Here is a 25,154-nt window from a genome sequence, read left to right as displayed (position 1 = left end):
AAGATTGATTTAAAACCTTTATTTCTCCCTATTTGCCTCCCTGTATTGAAGTTTATGTCTCAAATCTGATGTTCAAAAACTATTTTGGGCCAAGGTCTCTTTTTCATGCTATGTTATTCTATGTTGTTTTTTTTTAGCAGCAATCTAGACAAATGGAACAAGAAATATGGGATTTTTGTTTCCTGACACATCAAATGAGCTAACATTTGGGTTTTTTTGTATAAAGGTACCAAAAGGAGGCTCTGATTTCAGTTTACTTTGGATGTGATGTTTACACGCCGCGCTCATATCCCTTGGAGATAAACACTCGCGCTTTATCTCTGAAGCTTCCCAGGGCGCGACTAGTGTTAGGTTTCCTCCATGTAAACAAACGCAGAGAGAGCTTCAGCGTTTATGTGGAGCAGACGCTCCGTGATGAAGGCGATGGGATGTCACATACGGGAGCACTGGAATTAAAGTTAGTCTTAACATTGTCTGGGAAAACAAGTTTGAAGAATGAGAATGAGCTCTCAAGCTTTTTGTAAAGATACTGATCTTTTTTCCCTATTTTCATCTTGTCGTTTACTACAATTTATCTAAATTGGGTTCCTCTTGTCTTTGACAAAAGTTTTACTTAACCTTTGTTTATTTGAATTATTATAAAGCTGTAAATTTCACTTTCACTTTAGGTTGTTTTGGTTATTTTTCTAGGTCAAGGTGAACGACTGCCTTTCAGAAATACATATGCAGTGGTGGAGGTCATTACCCCGAGACAACACAAGGGATACCACAAATACATTTGTTTTTGGGTCACCTAGACCCTGAGATAACACGAGGGTTAACCCAGTGGAATCGATTTCATCAATAATAGATCAAAAGAAAAAAAATGCTCTTTTTAATGTAATGCAAAACTCATTTTATTTGAAAATAAGAAGCAAATCAACAGACGGAAACAATAAGTTAAGAAGACGTCAGGAAAGAAAGGAAGCGTTACACAGTAGTCTATGTACAAAAGTGTTGTAGCAATATACATTTTCACATAATTTACAAAACGGCGAGGACAGAAATTGAACCAGCGTTGAGCTTCACACAGTCGTCTGTGTGGAAAGACATGAGATCAGTTGATCAAACGAGTAACTTAACAAAACAAAAACACACTGAAACCCCCAGATGCAAAATTGGTTACACTGTGCTATTTAGCTGTAAAACCTCAAAAAGAATATCTACATGTAAAATATTTTTTTTGGATCAAATAATCTTTTTGTGGAGCGACTCACAAAAAACTCTGACATGACCTCAACAGGGGAATTTTTCTAAGATCAGAGTGAGACGTCATTTGTTATCATTGCTGGTAAGATTCTTATAAGAGATAAAAAAACATAGAAGAATTTTTCAACCTCGACTTTACCTTTTGTATTTGAGTCAGATTTCCTTTACATGCGTTTTTGATAACATTTCTACATCATTTAAAAACTGTATTCAACTATTTTGTGTATGTCAATGGTTACAATTATACTGAACTTCTTTTATTATCACTCACCTTTTCATTTATTCACAATTTTATATTTAAAATTGTATTTTTTTGTTTCCCCACAAATTTGTTCACTGATTTATGTAAAATGGAATATTAACTCTTACATTAAGTTTTTTTATGATAATGTTTCTCAATCTTGGAGGTTATTCACTTTTTTTTTCTTTCCTCATACTTTTACCTTATAACCTTTTTTTTTATGAAAAATCTTCTTTTTTAATGAAAATATATATCATTTTTTAAATCAATTTATTGAACGCTCACTCAACAGTGTAAAATATTGATTTGATATTTCCAATTTTTCTTTAAATACTTGAACCTTTTTTCTAAGATGTTTTTTTTTTGTATTGTTCAAAACGTATTTCCTTTAAGTAATATTAACATTCTCATGCCTCACAAATCTAAACACATGAAGGACAAACTTTACCAAGCTTATCTATCACGTGCAAGTCAAAAATAAAACATGCACATGCCGATTACTTTTCAGCAGATTTTCAAATGTGAGTTTCATGATCTCATCCAGGAGAAATCCCGGACTCTCGCTGAGCTCTGAAGTTTCTCACAGACTCTTCTCTCTCCTGCAGGGGTTTCGTTTACATTTCAGGCGGGTGGTGCCTGCATATTTGCACGTGGAAGGTCACTAAAGGTCGCCATGAATTATTGTGTCGCAGACACGCAAAAGAAGCGCACATCATTAGCATGAACTGTATGAGTAGAAGCTCACAAGCAAATGTTAAATAATGAACTTAAAAACCCATCGACCCAAACGGAAGTGTTTTGTATAATAAAGTAAATTCTTAGAAATTATTTACCTAAAAAAAAATATTATAAACAGTAACCATGCGACTCGAGATTGAGTTCCTTCAGCTTCGTTCTGGCGACTCACACCAGCTCCACCTTGGAGTTGGGGTAGACGGCGACCACGTCGTAGCCCTCGGGCGGCTTGACGCGAGCCATGGCGTGGGTCTCGCAGTACAGATTGTCCTCGATGAAGAAGTAGCCTCGGCTCTTCAGGTTGACGCGGCAGTCGTCGCACACGAAGCAGTCCGGGTGGTAGAGCTTGTCGCGGGCCTTCACGATGGTGCCACTAGGGGGAGACGGAGATCGTTATAGAAACATGTACGTTACCCTGCTAGCATCGACGTTTAACTATTGCTGTGTCTCAAATCGCATACTACTCTTAGTATACTAGAAGTTAGTATGCATCAGTTTATTATACATACTAACTAGTAGGCAAATTCTCCACAGATAGTATGTCACAAATCAAACACTGCTGCTACACACTAACCGGAAATCACATGACAGCTTCTTCTTCTACTTCTATTTAACGATGTTTCAACCAGCTGTTTGAACGCTATCGCCGACACCTGCTGGCAGCACGTTTTGCAACTTTGGAAAAAGAAATAAAGAAAAGAAAGTATATGAATATATATGCGTTTAAAACGTCATTAAGATGACGACTGTTTAGGGTGGTTAGTGTCCATCGAACCATACTAGTTTCGTGGACGTGTTAGTACGCCAATTTAGTGTGCATGGCGCACTCAATTTCGCATACTAAGAATTGAGATGCACTAACGCACTAAAAAAACTAACTTTGAGTACGCTAGTATGCGATTTGAGACACAGCATATGTGTTTTTGTCGACAAGAAGTAGGTCACGGTTTCCTTTCCAGAGTCTCTGAATAGCGGGCGTTCACTCCAAACACCAGTTCACTCCCCAGATTGTGTCAGTGGAAGTGAAGCGTCGACGTTCATTCACGGCGTCTATTCACATTTTCCTTCCTGGACCGGAAATCTAGCCCGGTTCATTCATAAGCCTGACTAACCCTAACTCCCCCCCTCTGACTGCAAAGCTTGTTTCTAAAGCTGTAAAACGCTGGCGAGTCATGAGAGATGCCATTGTTGCCGCTGGGAGCACCTGCCGCCCGCTCAGCGCTAATTTGAGGTCGATGACTTCATCGCACCCTGGATCACATGTGGTTCCACATGTGGTTCCTGCTGCCGTGTTTGAACGGCAGGTGAGAAAATGTGTGTCGAAGGTGTGCGCACACACTCGCCGCATTGTTTAAGTGAACTCATGTGACTTTGACCAAGAATGTTACGACATAGACAAATATTTGATTATCTATGTTAGTGTGCGATTAACTGTATCAAACTATTTATATTTATGATGAATTTATGCTTTTAAGTTAATACAAGTAGTTTCAAAATTAGATTAAAGCCAGAGCTAATAGTTTCAGCATCTGATAAAATGAGTTAAAATAGCTAGTCAATTAGCTTGAAAAGAAGTAGCGCCAGCTATCAATAAAAGGTCATCAAAGCTAAGCTAACGAAAGCGAAGTGAGGAAGTGGATCTACTTCAAAAGGTTCAGTAGGTAATGAATTATTATTGTTAGAAATAGTTTACCCAGCTAGTTAAGTAGCTTATCCAGTGAGTTGGGAACGTTTTATCACAGTGTAATGAGTAGCTAGCATGGCTAAAGAAAAAAATATGGTGAATTGTAGTAGCTAATACAGCTAGTTAGAATACCACAATGACAATGTAAGATAAATTAATACAATTGAGTAAAGCTAATAAGCATATATAATGAAGACAATTTTAGTGGCTTAATAGTAATAGCTTTGTGAATTTGTGTCACTAGCTTAAGTAAAGTAAGCTAGTCTTGGCACCTAATGAATTGAGTAGCTTAGACATGTAGCTAAACAATTAAATCAAGTTAGATGTAATGTATCTAATTCAAGTACCGGTAGCTAGTTAAGGATGTTTAGGATGTTTCTACTGGTGAATTATTAGTTAAAGTCATCACATGTATCACATGTATGCAAGTTGCTCAGGCGTTAATGTTTCGCTGTCATAGGAAGATTTTAGTTTATTTATAGTTTATTAAGTGTATTACAGAAAGTTTGAATAGTATTGGTAGATAATAAATCTAGTTTTAAATGATATGAGTCTGAAGAGTAGCTATTAGTGGAAGGTTAACACATGTTGATATTTAACAATATTAGTAGTTTACAATTGTGATATTAAATGTTAGTGTCAAAACAAACGCATCTAACAAATGTTTTTCTTCAAAAGTTGAAAAGGAAGTTCTTGATGTGAAAACAATAGATTATTAAACCTATGAATAAATCATTTTAACATCTTTAAATCAATACTTACACAATGCCGTTACAGCAGCGAGTGCACTGGGGAAGCTTCTGGAGTCCAGACATGGGGCTGGGAATCGGGCTTCCTAACTTGGGGATGGGAGATCTCACCGGGGACTTCAAGTGTCTCATTCTCTCAGTGGGGGACACGCCTAGAAGAAAGAGAGAGCATGACATGCGTTTAACAACCTCACACGTGTCTTACATTTAAGAGCCGCGGACCCTTCATGTGTCGCTGTGTGTGTTTACTACATGTGGGCTGAAAGATGATATCAATATCTCTCTTCTATACCTTCACACAGCAGTCCTTTTGATCCCCAGGGGGACATTCTTTTGACATCTTCTTGGACGTTTTCCACAAAAGTGAACTCGATTACGACGAGCGTTTTATTTTTTTTACTGTAGACATTTTTGTTGAGTGTTATATAAAAAGCTAAAGGTAGTGGCTGATAAAGCTAACATAGGTAATGGAATATACTTAATATATGCTGTTGTTAAGTATAAATTATACGTGTGAAGCATTGAATCTAGTTTGATTATCTCAAAAGGTAATACAGTAGAGAGCACAATAAAACAAATAGCTAGAGTGAGTAACTAAGTTGGAATAGCTAATACAACAAATAAAAAAAAAGTAAATATGTTAGCAGCTAATGTAGCTAACAATGGTATAAATTCAGTTGATTCCAGTATCTAATGAAGCTAGTTAGATTATCTTTACAATAAATTGAAAAATAAGTTTAAGGCAGTGACTACTGCAAGTTAGAAAAATAACTACATTAGATTATGGCTAACAGTGCTAAAAGTAGCAGTTATTGTTATAGTATTTTACATACATATGATTACAAATACCATTGAACCAGTCACAATGTGGTTTATCTTAAATAGATCAGTCAATAGATAGATCAACCAGAATAGCTTGTTATTGTAATTAAGTAGTGCTTAGTTGGAATCTTTGATGAGGCTATTTATATACACTTGTCTTATTAAAACGATATTCCATGTCTGTGAGAATGTTAGAAACTTGGTTATAGTTTGTTTTTTTCTCTTGTCCACATAAATATGTCTGGTGTCTACAACATTACACAACGCTTGTTCCAAAAAAAGAAGAAAAAGTTAATGGGGCGGTTCATCCAGCCACAGTGAAGTCTTTGTCTTTAACATCTTACAATTATACAAGTTTGAATATATAACACGAGCATTCATGTACGGAAAAGTCTTTTCAGGACACAATGTCAACGATTACCACGAGTCTTCATTAGGTCACATTTGGCTGCGGGTACAAAGCCCTGATGCTGCTCAATGACAGTTCTTGAGCTGGGTGTGTTATTTTGGGGATTATTACCCGGTGACCCAGAGGGATGGAAAATCCTTACTAAAGACTTTCTCACAGAAAGAGAGCTGACTAATAAATATCCTGAGGACAGGGGCAGAATGGAGGAGTTTTCTTGTTTGGTCTTGTGAGCTTTGCTGCCAAACAAGCTTATAACAGACTGTATTTTATTCCTCCCCCTCACCTCCGACAGGTCACACTGCCACACTAACCACTGCGCCAACATGCTAGCCAACACCGATATCAGTCCTCTATGTGCAGTTAGAAACAATATTTGCTAATGTTAATATCAGAAACGGCATTTCAAGCAAGTTAAATATATTTGTTATCTTCATCTTCTGACCTTGTACTTTTGTTTAGTCCGACAAAATGTTTGTTCATCCATCATGACAATGTAAAACATTAAGCAATGACAATTTATATTATCATTAATTATTACAGAGTCAGGTTTTTTGATATTTAGTTAAGCATGTTTTTCCTGCAGCATTTTAGTATATATTAGCAAAGTATTTAATAATACACATTTATAATACCGTCAGTTCATGAAATAGGTTTGCTTTTCAGATTGTTCTGCATATATAACTTTTTTATTTTGTCATTGTTATTTGTTCTGATTTGCTTATTTGTGGTGTTTTTTTTAAATGTAATTATTTTATACTGTACTGCCACCACCAATTTGTATGTTACTGGCAATAAAAGTTTCTGATTCTGAATTATCTTAAACAAGAAAATGCTAATACAAACACTATACTTTATAGCTTGAAAAAAACAAAAATCAACAGTCCAGCTTCCATTGTGTGTCTTCAAGTTAACTCTAAAAAACAATATAAGGAAGTTTTTTAGGAATATTCTACAAATCAAACGTAAAATATAACAGTTTAAAGCGGACAGAATTTTGCTGAGTCAGCCTGGGTATGCAGCAGAAGAATTGCTGATTGAGACAACTGGTTATTTGACTGTATGTTATTAATATTTTTGTCCTCGCTCTGACCCTGGCACACATGGGTAATTAAAATTGCCAAATGTGATTAAGGCCAGACATTCTACTAAAATATACTTCTATTCCCTTCTCCATCCAGAGCCCGGGCCACACACTTCCATCCCACCCAAAGCTGTGGAATTCTGGGTAAACTGACACTTGTGTTTGCTTTCACTCCATAAAGCCTCTTCGAGTCAAAAGGGGCTCTGCGGGGGCTTCGGCCTTCAAACGATACCCGGGTGATGATTTAATCTCCTGACGGCGAGGAATGCTTCAACAACCCCGCCGTTTGATTATGAGCGATGTTTTGGGTTTAGGAAATCATCAGCGCGATCATATGACACCGCAACACATCAACAGGTAGCTTTTGGAAAAAAACGACAACGGGGTAATCTGTAGGTATCGTCTGAAGTCTATTTAGGGATTATCTTGTCATTCCATCTGTCAGTGTGTTAATCTGACAGCAGACAAACACTGTTCTACCTCAATGTGGGTCTGTCTCTCTCACGGCCGTCCTCCAGTAAATGAAGGCACAGCACGGTAGGTCTTACTCCAACTGTCACTGCTGGAGGTCTGCACCACACGGGTGATACGACCAGTTCCCACGCACGACTGAAACTCCCTCGCTTCATGACATAAGAAGAAAAAAGACTTCTGAGTGCATCATTTACCTGCTAGCGTGTTAGTTATTTTCCTGTTTTAGCCCTGCTCTACATGATCAGAACCACACACAGCTATCTAGATCAATCAATCGAAGAGGTTTCTTAAGGAGCGAGGGGTCACTGAAGGCCAGAACATCATTTTGTTTCGCTTGTGTTGTCTTCACGTCGAAAAAATTTGAGTTTTACTACCAATACTGACTCTGTTTTAATTTGTTTTCAATTTTTTTCAATTTTTATTTCCCTTTGGATTTGAGGTAATTACTTTTTTGTTATTTCTGTATCGTATATATAAGGTGCACCTAAAAGCTTTTAAATTTCTCAAAAAAACGACAGTGCGCCTTATAATCCGGAGCGCCTTATATATGAACATTACCTGGTGGGTGACTTGTTTACAAACACTTTCATGACTCTGCGCCGACTGAGCCGATACGCCGTGGGCGGGATTACGTCATCAAGGGGTCTGATTTACGACGCACGTCACATCATGGCGTACGTCTTTGGAGTGAGATTACTGCCACCTTTTGAGCAAGTGTGTCTTGGTAGTTGTACGCTCAAAACATTTTTTTGCACAAGATCACTCTGCTGCGTGCTCAACCAGTCATACACGTGTGTTCAACATGTCATACACGCACGCTCTAGCTGTCATACATGCGCTCAACTTCACTGCTGTGCACTCAACATTTGTCTGCTCACAACACCAGTCTCAGGCGTTGCTGCTTGAAGCCTTTTAAACATCATTTGAACATCGTTACCATGCGAGTGAACGGAAGAGTCAGAACGCTTAATAAAGTTTGACTTTATCTGACTGTTTTGTTGACATTCCCTTTAGCACAGCTTTATCTAGTGGATGCATAACGCAACCCCAGTCAAACGTTTGACCGTATCTTTTATTGTATGCGCATTATAATCTGGTGCGCCCTATTTATGAAAACAGTTCTAAAATAGGCCATTCATGGTGCGGAAAATACAGTAAATCTTTTTTCAAACTTGGGTTAACTTACTGTCCGTGAACACATCAGTTCTGAGAAATTGGGAATTGTCCAATAGGACTCAGTATCTAGTTTGAAATCGACCGCAAGGTTATTGATCTGTTCAAACACAATTAGTGGCTGATGCAAGTAGTTCATTAGATGAGATAAGATTCTATGCTGTGTTTCTTTAACCCTTGTGTTATCTCAGGGTCAAGGTGACCAAAAGGCCCAAAAACAAATGCAATTGTTGTATCCCTTGTGTTGCCTCTGGGTCAATGTCAATGGCAACATCACTGCATATGTATCACCTTGACTCAGAGGCAAGACAAGGGTTAATAAACTCATCGAGTCTTTTCAAAAGACGAACTGAAATTGGTCCTTGGAGGAGGTACGTGCTGTGTCAGTGCTTTTCTGTTCTAGTGAACTTGTTTTTGGCAGCTCACGACGCCCCCCTCACCTCTGGGCCGGTGTCTTTCTATAAAAGGAAAAGTATGCCAGGAAGACAGATGAGCTCCAATAAGTCAACGGGAAAAACATGTTCCTCTGGTCGGAATCACAGGCTTCATTTAGTGAGGGAGAAATATTTACTTGGAAATTTTGACTGGACGAACATAAACAGCTGCCTCCTATCTGCTCCAACGATTTACTGAGAGGACCACGACGGCCAAGTGGGCCAGAGACTCCACAGCTGTGTCACGTCACACGGGCGTAAATGAGATTTATCTTTATGAAGTCATGGATGAAGGAAGGAAGAGGGATCACCAAATGTGATCATCATCACATGCTTGATTTTCATTGACCTTTAAGGCTATCATGGAGATATACCTTTATTGAGGATGACATGTGCAGAGAATATTTATTTAAGGGCAATTACTGTGAAAACCTAACTTGCATGTGTCAAATGTTGAATTCTTCCTCTCCAGGATTCTGTAAGTCCCTCATCATGACTATGTTTTTGAAGTTATTACTTTATAAAGTTCTCCCTTGTCTGAAATCTGAGCGAATGAGGGGTTACAAGAGCGGAGTCCATTATGACGTAATGATGGGTTTACTCCTCCTGCAGCCAGCTGTAATCACGCACCGCTTTGTTTATACAACAAGTCCCTTGGAGGTGGAGACTTCTGTGATTGATGACACTCAGTGACAAACCTTGATGCTTACCCAATCACAACAGAGTGGGTGTAGTTATGTCAAACAATATTTTATCTCTAGAAAAACTAAGCGTTTTCAGTGGCCGGGGCTTAAAAGAGAGTTTGAACGCATACTGATGAGTACAATAGACACTTGTATCCAAACATTGGTTGCCCTTAAACTAGTGATGGTCTGATGAAACTTCATGAAGCAGTGGAATTGTTTTCAGGGCCCACTAGATGGCGTTCTAATGAAACAAAACATAATTTTTTTAACCTAATGGTGCCAAACAACATGGCACTGCTTACATGAAGTATGAAACTCACAGAGCTCATAGATCCACCTTTTTGACCCCAAGCTAAACCCACTTTTTTTTAGACTTTAGATGCCAACTTTTGTCAAATTTCAAAAACTGTCTCCAGATTGCATTGGGTTTCACATCTAGGAGTGACTCTAAGTGGAACGCCAAGGTGAAGTTAATGGAGTTGGCTCAGGGATCTCGTCAGGATGCTTACTGGATTGTTGAGGTGTTTTGAGCTTGTCCAACCAAAAGGAGGTCCTGGGTCAGACCTGAGAAAAACTCTTTATTGTATTCCTCCAGAAGAGTAGATGGGGGTCTTCTTATTAGGCATTTTTACTTCAGCTCTTGCACGTATTACTATATTGAGTATGAGGACTTGATTACAGTCATGTGACCCCCTGGACCTTAAAGTGTTCTGATCTCCTGTCTTCTAAACATGGTAAAAAGTTAAACATCTCACCTCCATCCTCGGCTTCCAGGATTCCCTGCAGGTATTTGAAGGAGCCGGATTGTTTGGGTTCTGAGGCGGGTTCCTCGAAGTGCTGCAGCATTTTGAGGACTTCTGACTGCAATTCGGCGCCATTGGGGCCCACCGGGGAGTGCGAGGGAGGTTCCGGGCTGGAGGAGGTACAGCATTAGGCTGTTATTACATTTCAATTTGATTAATGATGACACTGAGCACTTCCTGAAGTCAACTAAACATTTATCAGATTTACTAAGGGAACACTCATAGTCAGCCCCAAACCATCCGTTACAATTTTCCTAAAAAGGAGCGCAGAGTTTTTTTGGCTGTTTCTCAGGCAGCTCCTGGAAGGTTCTGCCGACAGATGTGGTCCTGACACACTTAACTGGACGTCTGTCTCTAGATTTCTCTCCGGGAATGTCAAAGACGTGAACCCCTGCCAATTTACTTCGCTGCCGAACACATCTGCACCAGAGGCTGAGCTTCCGAAGGGTCAGTGAGAAGGAAATAGAACCAGGAGACCAACGAGAGAAATGGGCAGGTGCTAAAAAAAAACTGGCTCTTGATATGTTGAAGAATGGTTGAGGTTAAAAAGCAATTTTATCTAGAAAGAACCAACGTTTCTAGAACTTAGACAAACATGTCGCCATGGACCTGATTTGACATTTCAAATGACTGACACTACTTAAAGGTTTATTCAATATATACAACATAAACACCATCGAAAAGGAGATAATATTTGTTATTTGTAAAATTTGTTATAAAATGTCATTTCAACAGTCTCCTGATCTACAGCAGAAAGCCAAACACAGAAGATTCACCTGCACATGCGTCAAGAGTTGCATCAGAATCAGAATCTTTTATTGCCAGTGTTGTAAACACAATATAGGATTAGAGGAAAAAGAAAACCAAGCACATATGTCTATTATGTCCTTATATGTAATAAGCAAACATATGTCTTAGAAAAAACCCTGAACATTCAGTACAATTAAAGGAAAAAATATATATATATTTCCAATGAGATATGGCACGAAAACCCACCCCTAATGTGATGAGTTCACTGAGATGGAGTGAGACGTAGAAAGAAAGTTTCTATTGTGTTGATTTGGTTAGAAAGTCTTGGTTTGCTTATCCATGTTAGTTTGAAGGCCTTGCCTTGTTCTAAAGTAAAATCTCATATCTTACAAACAGCAACTTAAAATAAGCACATTAAAAAACAACAACTGGATATTAATACAACAATTCAACAGCCACAAAAAAAACCTGGCCCAGATGTTAAAGAATTATAGTAAAACGGACTCTCACCTCTGGGTGGCGCTGAGACTGAGGCCTCCCATCTTATTGGGCAGACATCTGTCTCCATTGCTGCCATTGTGAGCGTACATCCCCGCAGGGTTGTTGTATTGAGTGTGGCCGGTTCCGTTGCCGCATCCATTGTTGGGCCTGGAGTGCCCGTTGGTCACGTGGCTGGGCTGCGGGGCTATCTGGGGTTCAGCAGAGAACGAGGTTTTACGGGAGTTGCCGCCATATCCGCTGGTGATGGGACGGAAATTCTGCAGAGAAGAAAGAAGACCGCGATGATTTTCTTTGTAAACAATGGAGTGGTAAAAATATGCTTGGAGGGACAAATGCGTTCTGCAGGATGAGTCTGTTGTCCAGGAAATTAGAACAAGAGGGTCGGAAACCACAATCCTCCAGTGGTGAGAAGAAGGGGAACATTGTGGAAAACAAGGCTTCGATGAGGCTGTGCTGCATTCACGGAAATTATCCACCGCACTTTTCTGTTTTCAGAAGGAATTCTGATTTTTCGGGGAAATTAAATTAGTAACATTAGAGCTTCTTGCCACCCCAAAAAAGATTTTTCCCTCAACAGAGCACTCCCTCAGTTTATCCTTTGACGGGTAATTTAGTGATCTTAACTTTAAAATGTCAAATGTGAGGATCGCTAAATCAACTGACCTTCTCAAGGACTTGATTGGTCCTTCTTAGAAACCTGTTTTGAGTGTAGCTTGAATGCTGCCGAAAGCTCTTAGTACAAAACCGTCAGTTGGAAATCTCTTCTCAAAACCCATGTAAACATAGGTACGTCCTACCTTATATCCAATAAACAACTTGGGTGCACTTATTCTTTCTTGCAAAATTATAGTATAACATTTATGATACATTGAGGTGTTTCCTCCTTAGATACTTGGCCAGAGCAACAGTGTGTACACCTACACTTGTGTACACTGGAGTGTGCGGCGGTCAACGCCCTCAACATGAATTTGGTGACATCATGCTCTGTGTTTACAAGTCAACTCCACTGATAAAGCTTGAATCATGTGTGTTTCTGAGAGGCTAAGGAGATGAACTTCAGGATGATTGCCGAGTGTTTCTATATCACCAGATAACTCTCAAGAGCTTCACATTACGTGCTCGGCGTAAACATGTCAGCGTGAACTGCTTTTTAAACAATGTGAAGACACAAACCAGTCATCGGAGTGTGTGTGTGTGTGTGTGTGTGAGAGGCCGGCGGACGTCCACGGCTTGTCCAGACATGACGGACCTGTCATTCGAATGGACAGGTCTGGTCCCTGTCAGACCTCGCCCCCGGACCACACACACTTGACCCGTCACACCCCATCCGAAGGAGCCTTAAACTCAAAAGGTGGATCAAGTAAAACTCTTTTCCCAAGAGTCTCAAAGCCGTTACAACGAAACATACTTGACTATCAGGCTGGCGAGTCAACCCAAGATCCAACAGCCAAAACCCTGGACTGGATGTGAAAGACACCCACAAACCAGACACTCTGAAGCCCGACCACAGACCAGAACCCACTCGGTATATTTAACCCCGTTTGCACACATGATGCGAATTTAATCAAAGATTTGCTTAATCCCTCAATGCAGACACATCACACGCAGCCTTTATTGAATTTGCTGAAATATAACGACGTTGATGTGCTGGTGGTCCAGAGATGTTGGTTTACTGGTCTCTGGGTTGAGTGACGTATGACTGGAAACAGACAGGGCTGCACAATGTTTCACTGATGTGCTGTGATATTCCAAAGCTTCATATTATATATCATGTTAACCTCAGCGGCTGGATTTAGCCATGTTTGGATTTGATGCGTTTGAGCGCCAGGTTTATTTTGCAACGTTCAGAGCAGAACTGAAAACCACCGTAACCACAGTTTACTGGCACAAGCCATCTGTGCTTGACTTGTTTTATTATTTGACTCTTTAATATCACATTTCTGTTGGAGAATTATTATTATTTTCTTTGTATACCCATTCTTCTTTTTTATTAATATATGTACTACTTATATATATTTTAATTTACAAAACAATACAACTCAAATAGTAAAATCAAATGTTAAAACTCATAAAGTATTTTAAATAAAAACATTATTTATTTAAAAAAAAACAGAATAATTAAAGTTGCTGCATAATAAAATGCACAAAAAAGGTATTAAAGAAAACAGGTTTTAGATTAAAATGTTAACTATGGTAAAATCAGCTAGAATATATTATATGTGTACTATAATAAAAAACAAAAGTGTGTGTTTAAAATGTTTTGATTAGACAATAGAGATAATATATTAATGATATAATGTATTTGAAACAAATCATGGTGAAAATAATTATAACAATTATTATATTAATATTTTAACTAAATTTCATAATAAGGGGATAAAGGAATTCTTTAAATATTATTAATATTTCCTTTTCAAAACGCAATTAAATGTATTTAAGATAAGTCATTTTACCACTTGTTTGTTTTAATTTAATTCCTGCAAAAGACTTTGACAGTAAAAAACAATTTGTTTGTATTATATAACATACAGTATAATATAAGGAGCATCTGCTATAATCTCTTTTACATTATGATTTCAATTGTGTTACTCTTTAGGGTTGTAACGTCAGCAGCTGATTGAAAAAATAAATATTCAAAATCACACCAGAAGTTTTGAGTAACATAAAGAAAAAATAACCACAGAATTCCATCCATCTGGGCTGAGGTGTGAGTCACAATCGAAAACAGGTTGATGACATTTTTGGAGCCGATCCATTCATCACACGGTGAGAAACAGACTTGGGCATCGGTTTTCAGTTTCAGTTTAATATCAGTTGGCCCACTTCCTGTCTGAAAACCGCCTGAGCAGCAGTTTTGAACCCCCCTCCAGTGTTTTTCAGCCTCATTCTTCTCACATCCTTCTATAGAACGAGGCCGCTGTCTCAACTCGTCGTTGGACAGTCTATTTTTCATCTCAGGGGGGATCAGTTCCGCGAGTGTATCGCTTATCAGACAAGCTTGTTCTTGTCACTGATAAGAAAAACAGGATGTTTGAAAATCAATCTTGAAACGTTTGGAGGGCTTAGTAATGTGCATTAAAATGAAGAATATGCACCTTTTTCAGGGTAATGTAACACTTTCTGAGCACCTAAATAGAATGGAATTTAATTTTTTTGTTTAAAAAGTCAAGCACTGTGAGAACTACATGCAAAAAAATAATGAAATTATTCATGAACTCTGCAATAGCTGTTCTGGTGGAATACAAAGGTGTTGCCCGAGTAGCTGTTCAATGACTCACTTTCTGAAGTAAAGAGGTCGTGACCTAGGTGTGCCACATGACCTCCACCCAGTTTGACTTCATAAAATACGAGAGCCTCAAAAGGGTTGAGATTCATACCTCTAAAAGTGCACTTCTTAGTAAGTGCTATCCTTAAAGTCGGAAATAGTGGGTAAATCCGCAGAGGCAGGGTCTAATGTTAGTGGAACGTTGCTCTTTATCTTTAAAAATGATTTGCAAATTGCAGTCTCTGGGTCAGTCCGATCCTTTAGCTAAATCCCAAACTGGTGATTAGAAACTAGCTGTTAGCACCTTCAGACAAAGATGTAGTACAAGCAGGAAATATAAAGCAGTTCTTTGTAAACTCTGTCACCATTGTCTGCAGCAACTTCTTGAATAGTTTCCCTCACGCTTCTGTCGGCGCTCGTACTTCACCATGTGTTCGCTTCTTTAAGGTGAATGGCAGATTTACGAGCCGCCACATCTGGTGCTTAGCTTGTAAAAACGTCACTTTGATAACATTCAGAAGTGCTTTCAAGTTTCTCCACAGATTTCGATCGTCATTTTTATTCCCTGCAACACGGATCGTTAAGGCGAACCGTCTCATGCTCTCGTGGGTTCGATGGTGACTTCGGTGTGACATCAGTAATTCTGCTGACAACCCCGTCTTGTTTTCCCCGCGTAGTCAAAACAGATTAGGGTCGATTTTACAGTTTCATCTCAAAGTGACCAGAACAAATTTAATAAAAAGGTCCATCTGTGATTTCATCTATTTTTTAAAGATTTCTCTCATGAGGCTTCTTATTCTTCCACTTTCCCAAATTGCACGGCTGTCTTCCGTCTGACAAATCACTATAGTCACTTTAAATGAGATAAAAACATGAAGAACACAACATTAAGGATTAAAATAACCTGAATACGTTGACACTAAACATCTTTAAATTAACCATATTCACCAACCGGACAATAGAAGTGGTCAGTATAGCACCAAATTTGGCCAAAACCAAGTCGACAGATGATGACAGTTGAATTTGAGGAGGAGGGGAAGGTGGTGGTTCTTAATAGGAATCATATGTTTCGACCCGGAGGACACCGGACACACACTCGCTTCCCTCTCCTCCACTACCTCCTGCTTGGTTTAATCCCTCAGGACATTCAAAATTAAGCTTTTCACATGGTGCTCTGCATCACTAACCAAACACAAACCAGCCCTTTATGGCTCCTGGGGCCTGGCCCATGGGTGCCTGGAGGAGGGGAGACAGGCAGCCCACAGATGAGGTGACAGGAGGGGGGGAGACGGGAAAACTATTTCAGCTGAGACCAGAAGTCGCTCTTGGTGAGGATAAAACTAAAAAAAAAAGACTTGTCATTTTTTGGGTTTGTTGGAAATTATGTTGGTGCCTCATTGTGGCTCTCATTGGGTAACATATCGCACCGCTGTCTCAAGAATAGTACAGAGACGATGCCAGGGGGACAAATACAATGATTATATGATGTTTGATGAGCTCTGAAGACCCCTCAGTTGGCAGAAAAACAAAGAGATGAAACAATCAAAGCTGGCTCAATCAAGGCCGGGTATAGGATGGAAACAATCTGTTGTAATTTACCCACTGTTTTTAGTTTCCCTTTGAGCAAGAAGAAATACATGAAGCAATCATTTGTGCAGCCAATGCGACATTTTTTGTCTCTTTTCAGAGGATATCTCATTGTATATCCTTCGTGTTTGGCTTCTAAGTCAGTGGAAGACCTCCCAGATAGAACTTCGAATTCAACTGTATCATTGTGGCAATAAGCATAACAACCATAAACCTGAAGTTTCTTAGCAAATGCATGGTTTGGGTTCTTATCGTCTCTTGCTGGAGGGCTGAGTACCACTTTTTAAATTCAAACTTTAATGTAAGAAGGTTATTTTCTTTCTCCAAATTACCATTACTCCTCGAAGATTTTTGCTATTCAGAAAATTCACAGATTCCATGGCTTGGTAGTGGGATCACACATAAGACTCCTCACATATTGTTTAAGACTAATGCAAGAATCTTGGTGCTGTGGCACAATTAAAAAAAAATCGAAAGATTTCCAAAAACACAGCTTTTTAGGTCACATATAACATTGACACTCCAGCCGCAAAAAAATAGGCACTAAGAGGGGGTCAGACTAAGGAAGAGACATGTTGGGAAACACATCTAGATCATGATTGTTTAATGAGTTGGAAAAGCAATTTCGAAATTAGATTTTACTTACTCAAATATATCAAATGATAATCTCTGTTCATCTATTCTCAAGTTATAAGCATGTTATAAAGCTGAAAATGCTATGTACAATTTTATATTAAGCAGTCAAAACTAGCCTTAGAAAGAAGGCACAAGCATTCACTAGAATCCCAAATCTACAGCTATATGATCTTAATAAACAAAGGCTTCCACTGTGGATTCGTAGTAATATTATTGAAATGATTTAGGTATTTTACAGAAAATATCAGTTCAATATCAATACCACCTGGGACTGCTTTATTTGACGAGATGTTGCTTTATATTATAGTCTGCATAACATATTAATCATGACTGAGCTGTCACTTCTACTTTTCTAAACATTAAGGCCAAAGAAAAGCAGGGTTTTCTTTATGTTCCAGCGATTCATCTACTCTAAGGTAGGAAAGCTCCGCTTGTCAATGTTAAAATTAAACAGCAGCCCTGGCAAAGACAACTCTGTTCATGGCTGAGCTACTGCTGACCTGCTATTAGCCTGAGAGCCATTGTGGCCCTAAAGCACTATTGAGCCGTCTGGAAAGATGTCGAAGCTCTGGATCACACGTCACTGAGGTTTCCAGACTTGGCAGTTAAAGGTGAATTCCTCTGCCTGCCATTACAGTGTAGTGTGGCGTCCTCACATGACTTAAAAAATACAAAATGTAGGCTAGGGTGTGAGCTTTTTTATGAATGGATTTAATTCAAAATCAACACCTGAATAAAGCCCCAGATTCACAGTGTGAAAACAAGCCATTTTCAGTTTAGTTTTATTTTCACACGGGTCACCAGATTGTGTTTAATTGCTGTGTTAATCCCTCTGCCAGGAAACCCAATGGTGCATAGCTGGAACATCTTTTTCTAACAACTTTACATTCAGGATCTCAGACCTGTGACCCCACTTTATTTGAATGTTTGTGTTCACTAATCAGCCGGTAATCCTCAGAAATGTCCAACTCGGTCTTTGGCTTTCGCTGACGGAGCCTTCGCTGGTCTTCCAGGCTGAACGAACGAGGGTCAGGTGAAAAAATAAAGGCTTCGCTGGGATTAAAAGGGAATGTGAATCTTTTAACCTTTACCCCTCTTAAAGCTAATCTTACAAAGCCATATTGACTGAGGAGTTAATGTTCCTTTTTGCCAACAATATTTAACATACAGCAGTCTTGGGAGCTTCAATATCCACTGCAACTACTCGCCACCAACTGAAAGTATGTGTAACATTTTCACATTCAGTTTTCTATACTAGTCCCTGTTTTCTACAACAGCACTAAGACAGCTCCGACTCCACCAAGGAACTCAATAGTTCATGGCTCAAAAACCTTAACCAGGGTATTTAAAAAGCACTAACAGTTTTACTTAGCAACTATAAAACAGTGTTAAATGACCAATAACCATACATATATATTTGCAATTTATATTAGTTTAAAGGAATACTGCTATTTAAGGCTTGGGTTGAGGCAGGTGTGCGCTACGCCTGTCAAATTGTAACGTAGGTGTCTGAAAGCAAGCTCAGAAATTGTAGGTTTTCGGCTTTAGTTATCATAAAAGTTATGAAAGAGATAACTTGTTCCCTCTTTTGTCGTTATCTCTTTTCATCATTGTGAAAGAAACATCACGTTGATATGTAATTATTCCCCAGAACCACATCAGAAGTCATGCATGTGTGTCTGATTATTTCTCATCCAGAATTTGGTTAAACTTGAGATCATTTTGAGAAATTCCGAGCATATTTTTTGACAGACTTAATATCTTTTTGGGGAATTTTCCATCCGCCTGGGAATGTAAAATTTATAATATCTTACACATTTGTCTGAGCATTTTAAGGAACATTGACCCAAAACTCATAGTACATATTTATAATTAGTACTTGCTATTCTTTTTTTTTTTTTTAAAGATGTCTTTAATCAATTCTCGTTAAAAACATTTGAAAACATAACCAAAACCTGACTACTTACTTGATGCTAAGAAAAGTCTCATCTTCTATCATGCCACGTTTTTTTGTGGTGTACTGGCAATGTGATGAGGAATTGGAAAAACTTGTAAAATAGATTTTGAAATCTCTGAAAAACCTCTTCATGGAAGATTAACATTTTTTATTTTGCTTACTAGATATTGCACATTTCTGTGGGGAACAGAAATAGTTCCAAGGTGCTAAATGGGATCCATTAACAGTCTAAGTAAAGTGATATGGTTCTTAAACCACTTTTTTGTTTCATGGACATGGTACGTGGCTGAGAGTCACACTGGAAAGACTTACACCGACGCTAGGGTTTGTCGTAACTGACCATGAATAGAGCATTACTTCATCAGACACATTTGTAATAGTCATCGACGCTCCTGATGTGAAAGGAAACGAAACATGCATTGTTTCCTCTTCGGTAGCGAATTCCCACAAGTGAGCTTGGAATTTCCAGTCGCCACTGGTTCGGGAACAAATTGCCTATGACTGGAGACTTGCTGAAAGCTGTTGGACACAAATCAACATATTTCAATGATTTGGTCTCAAGAATGTGTTGAGACTGGAGCAGATTAGGCAAATATGACAAACTGTTGTGTAAAGAAGTTTTGTTTGTTTTTTTGTTTTTTTTAAAGTGAATTGTAAAGTGTCTGACTCAAGTGTACAATATCAGGTCAAAAAAAACAAATTTGCGACCCGGGCGAGGTACGAACTCCTCCACAGCACAGAGGAAAATTGCTTTAGGATGAAGCGCTTTGGCATTTCGGTTTCAGATTTCACTGCGATTTTGTACCTTAAGCTAAGTGAGTCATGTGAAGCAGATGTTCTGCTGCCAGTCCAGTCACCGTGCTCGGCAAGTTTTTGAAATGATGGACACATTCCTTTACTAGCTTGTCTGCACCATGGGAAAAATTACTCTCATTTGCTATCAATTTAAATATTTAAAAAAAAGGGAGCCTTAAGATGTCAGGCCTCTCTACTTGGCCACAGGCAGTAATTACTAAACACATACCAGGACAAATCCACCTGAGCGTGACCGACTTCTGCTTTTAGACCACTTTATTAAATAAGGTCATTTAGAAAAGTGGAAGATGAGGTTATGATGCCCTAAAAAATACAGGGATCAAGAAAGTTTATTAAAGAAACCGTTCTCATCTTTCAAGTAGACAAATGTTTTCTGACACTAAAAAACGTTTTGAGAAATTTTCTAGTCAACGGGTACCTTTAATTTATTTTGGCAGCAATATTTTTCTCAATTATGATCCTGAGAAAGGTTCTGGTCTTCCCCCCTTTGTCCACAAATATTGTTTCACATTTAAAAATTTACAAATTGTTGATTCCTTGGTGAGTTTCTGTGATATATTTAGAAAAATCTAAACTATCAATAAATAAAAGCCCTTTTTTTTATCCCGGTGTTTTAATTACATTATTTTGCTTATGCTAAACAGTGCTCCCAAAATGGGAAAAAAGTAGGTAACATGAGCAAAATGGTGGTGAAAAATAGGCCAATTGTTGTTATTGTTAGTTTATAGCTTATTATATATTTTATTCAAAACTTAAACTGAAAATAAACCATAAATGATCCATGGAAAGTTAGATATTATATAACGACAGTTTGTTTCAAAATACATTTTTCAAATATTGTTGTTAATTTCTTGTAATAATAAAATACTCACAACTAAATGTAAATCTAGAGTTGAAAAAGTATAAAAATATCAATAACATGAAGTGTTACTCTACACTCCATCCTTGGTAGGGTCACATTTATACGGTTAAATAGCCGACAAGCCTTTCCGTCTGTAAGATTGAAAATTTAAAAAATATTGTTCCAATGGTTCCTATGAACAGAAGTTCCCATGCAGTTTCTCAGTGTGAAAAAAAATCTGTACTTTCAAGAACTAACTGATGTTAACTACAGTATGTACATAGTGTGTTTCAGGTCATTCTTTGAAGTCTATCTGAGGCAGAACCAAAGTATTTTTGGAAAACCATATGAGGGGTAAATGAGACCAGTCACAAAAGACTCAGGGACTTATATTAACCAGCACCAAAACATGCCAAAAAAGACATCTGGTTGTTAAAAAGCAGACAGAGAGACTTTACAAACAGGCTCAAAAGATCATGACTTTAAATGAACTTTCCTGTGATTTCACAGACTCTTAATATCCTAAACATTTAAGCATTCCTTTTTAAAAGACGGCTGAGGACAAGATTATCTTCCAGTCCCAAACGGCTTCTACAAAGATGAGTGGCTTCTTCAGTTCAGGATTCATTTCACTTCACACATGGATCTGTCCAAACTTCTCACCAAATGCTTGACAAATGGACACTCGCATATCACAGCGACAATATGTGCATTGTTTTGGCCGTGCCAGTCAAAAAGGTCTTCCCAGTGTGCTCAAATACAAAAACCTGATCGCCTGCCAGCGCCGGAAAACTTTGGGGGAGATGATCCGCTCGAGGTCATTACGTCTTTAATATCCTTCTGGCAGCTCATACAGTGGAGGAACAATCGGGACAGTATTGAAGAAGCTAACAGTGGGGAGCTTTATCTCGTCTCTAATCGTATGAATGACACATGCAGTTGCCGGGATAATGTGTTGTGTCTGTTTCTATGGCTTCAGTTTATGATGTAAACAGTCCAGACCGGGAAACTTCACTTTTAGTCAACAAACAGACGACAAAAATCTACTATTGTGGCTTGTGGGCTTTCAACCTCAATAGAATGCTCACTTCAATGGTTTATGAAGGTATTTCTTTCTTCTTTAACCCACCGAGTTCAATGTTGTGTTTCTCTAGATTTTAAATTTGATGCAGAATATTTAAAATAATGTTTCATCCCTTTCAGATGATAAAATAATACCAATAAGATAAGTTAAATTTACAGTAGTTATATAACAGTAATGTAACATTACTGTGACTTAAATCCAAAGCACTAACAATGTTAACCTAATATTTCTTTATCTGTAGTTTTATATATATATAAAAAAGATAATTTTCTAATTTTCTTTACCTCACTCCCTCTTATTGAACTCTTCAAGGCAGCCAACGTGCAAGCCATACATACCCGTTTTCTTCTTTTAAATACCATAAGAGTAGTCATTGTACTGTGATACCAGTACAATGATAGACAGATTAAATAAAAAATAACAACCTTGGTTACATTCATTTAAAATGACTTAACAAAATGGTCAACTATTAATAAAAGTGTGTAAGAACTGCCTGAATCCTATCCTATCTTAAACTATCTGAGAATTAAAAAAATAAAAAGAAGGAATTGTTTTTTGTAACATGACAAGAGTAAAAACACATTTTTAGGACTTCAAAAGTATTTAAATACCTGCGAGTCTGGCTCTGTGAAAGGGCTGATCTTGCCATCATCGCTTACAGTGGGCGACCACACTCTGTCTCCTGGTCCTGGCCTGATAGAGGGAAAAAGACAGATGTCAATCACATCATTACTCAAAAACATGTAATTTATAAAAGAGTAAAAAAATAATTTCTTGGTGAACATGAAAAAGGGTCTTCAAGGAGATCACAATAATTGGCAAACTCCAGATGGAATCTTTGGTGTTTGTCTTTCAGAATTTGCCCTGGTACTTACCCAAGGTGTCCCCAACCTTACGACATAAGTACCTGGGGTAGGCTTTTCCACCTGGTGACCCAATTATGGGAAAGAGGAATACGATTATCCAGTTGAATGTCACCTTGATGTTTGGTTCATTCTGGTCCTCTTAAGCGTTCTGACCCTTCTTAAAGAGAGCATCAATGTTGTCCCAGTCCAGGTAATTTTTCAGGTGAACAATCAGGTGACACCCTATCAATGTCTTAACATTGATGCTTGCAGAAATCCATCACCATCTTTTTGGAGGTCATTTGTTGACACTAGTCCGCAAAGTCCTGCACCAACTACCTTGACTCTTGATCATCTCTGTTGTCAAGTATTGGGGGAACAGGAACAAAGCCAGGTCTGACACAAAGTCCTGCATCTTCACGTATCTTCAGGTCGGTTATTAAGGTAGCCCATCTTGTCAGTTATTGGTCCACATCATCACATCCCAGAAATCTAAGAACGTGATCCTCACAGTTCTGGCAGCCTTCTACAGTTGAGAGAAAGATGAGTGGAGGATGAAGATCCTTCTGGACCTATTACTTAGCTCACCTTAATCTCATTCAGTTCAGTTTTTCCTGCAGTACTCCTTTCTAAGGTTTAAGCTTCCTTGAAGTTGTTGGGATAATTGAGTCGCAAAATCACAAGAGAAGGCTACAGTTCAACAGTTCTAGGGTCATACTTTACACACACTGGTTGATTTGACCAGTTACCTCAAACTAGAATGTAAAGTATTCAACGAAAATCTTGTGTCAGATCAACATTATCCACTTAACTTTTGGGGTCTTGAGAGTTTTAAGTTTCAAATGAATCTGAATCCAGTTCTCCTGTAGCGTGAACTCAAATTGACAGATTATCTGAAGGACAGGCTATTTGTCTTTTCGAACACTGTTCATTGGCACCATCGACAAATAAATCAACCATTGGATTTTGGAAGAAACTTGAGGTCATCCATCATGGCTGGCATGGCGTCGGTGGACAAATCTTCAGATCCGAATTAATGTAAGTCGAGCTATCAAGGAGTCTTTTATGAGGCGCCGAATGTCTGGTGGATGAACAGCTACTGCGTAGGCTGAGATCCCTCCCTGAAAATCCCTGACAATTTATCTGACTGACTTCATGCACAAATAGCCTTTTGAGCAGAGTGAAGGTCAAAGTGATATAATGGAGTTGACATTTACAGAAGGAGATGAACATGGGAGTGGAGAGACAGATTTAATGTAGCACTGAACAAATCTGACAGATTGAGCACTGAGAAATAGTCTTTGATTTGTATTACAAATTGCTTACATTAACTTTTCAGGATTATACATACTCAAGGGTATCTTTTTCTATGATGGTTCCCTCAATCCCCTTTCTGTTAGCTTCTACAGCAGATAAGCAGAAGGTCTAGCAGGAAAAGGCGGCAGAAAAGATAGAAGACGAGGTCAGTTGCCCTGGCCTGGACCAGTTTTTTTTTTCCTTTAATCAAAGACCCACATACATTTTTTTTCCCAGCTACAATCATGTTAAGCTACTGCAACTTTTTGCAGGCACATTTTAAGATTATGGCAAATTCCTGGTGCCCAAGTGATGACTGCAAGCTTCAATACATGACAAGAAGGAGAAGATAAAATGTCAGATCATCAGGACAACTTCCCAAATGGTTCCCGTTGGTCATATTTTCCTCAGACCGAGGGCTCTTCCCTGCCAACTCTAATTTCCACGCTGCTGAGATCTGGTTTTTCAAATGGAGGATGAGTTTTCTTTGGCCGAACACAATCACCATGACGCGGCTGGAGTGAAAGACTGACGACTGAAAACCATTATCCCTCAAATTAAGATGTGGCGAATCGCGGAACATTTTCAGGGTTCAGCAAGAGTCCTGCACCTCCGTTATCTATCACATGTGACTGCTTCTGTGCTCCTTCTGAAAGATGAGAAGAGGTCAAATGTTTTCTCTTCTGTGAGTAAACGGAGACAGTCTTTCTTTTTTTCCAAGAGTTGTAAAGGCCTTTTTCAGAAGACCTGAGGGGGTTTTCGTGGAAATAAACTGTGTCTAGGTGATGACAAGATGAATGTATGATGGAGGTGGAGTGGGAGTTTTCAATAACACAGGCTTTGAGGCTTCACTGAAGTTCTGACCACAAAAAAGAGACCCGGGAGATCATGAGAGGATGCTGGTTTGCCGAGAGCTGTGTGTGTGAGTCGTTTTTTTTGTCTCCACTGCAGCTGGACTGGTTGGGTCGGTGAGAGTGTCTGCATCGGCCTTCAGCTGTGAGTCAAAGCCAGACAGCAGAGGTGAATGCTGACGTGAC

The 25,154-nt window shown here is 38.7% G+C and overlaps 1 protein-coding gene across 1 annotated transcript in view; it reads right to left on the bottom strand.

Annotated features, from left to right (window-relative positions):
* Positions 1-871: 871 nt before the first annotated feature.
* Positions 872-25,154, bottom strand: part of pdlim4 (PDZ and LIM domain 4) — a 44,174-nt gene continuing 19,891 nt past the window's right edge. Inside the window, exons 3-7 of the mRNA XM_087807217.1 lie at positions 22,588-22,669; positions 11,800-12,047; positions 10,492-10,649; positions 4,671-4,809; positions 872-2,597 (exon numbers count right to left, since the gene is read on the bottom strand). Coding sequence (XP_087663343.1) covers positions 2,393-2,597; positions 4,671-4,809; positions 10,492-10,649; positions 11,800-12,047; positions 22,588-22,669 — 832 coding nt within the window. The 3' untranslated portion in view covers positions 872-2,392. The remainder of the gene's footprint in view (positions 2,598-4,670; positions 4,810-10,491; positions 10,650-11,799; positions 12,048-22,587; positions 22,670-25,154) is intronic.

Source organism: Callionymus lyra, chromosome 14 (genome assembly GCF_982586985.1).
Source record: "Callionymus lyra chromosome 14, fCalLyr1.hap1.1, whole genome shotgun sequence".
Classification (NCBI taxonomy): Eukaryota; Metazoa; Chordata; class Actinopteri; order Syngnathiformes; family Callionymidae; genus Callionymus; species Callionymus lyra.
Note: the sequence above shows the minus strand (reverse complement) of the source record. Positions and strands in the feature narration are given on the sequence as shown.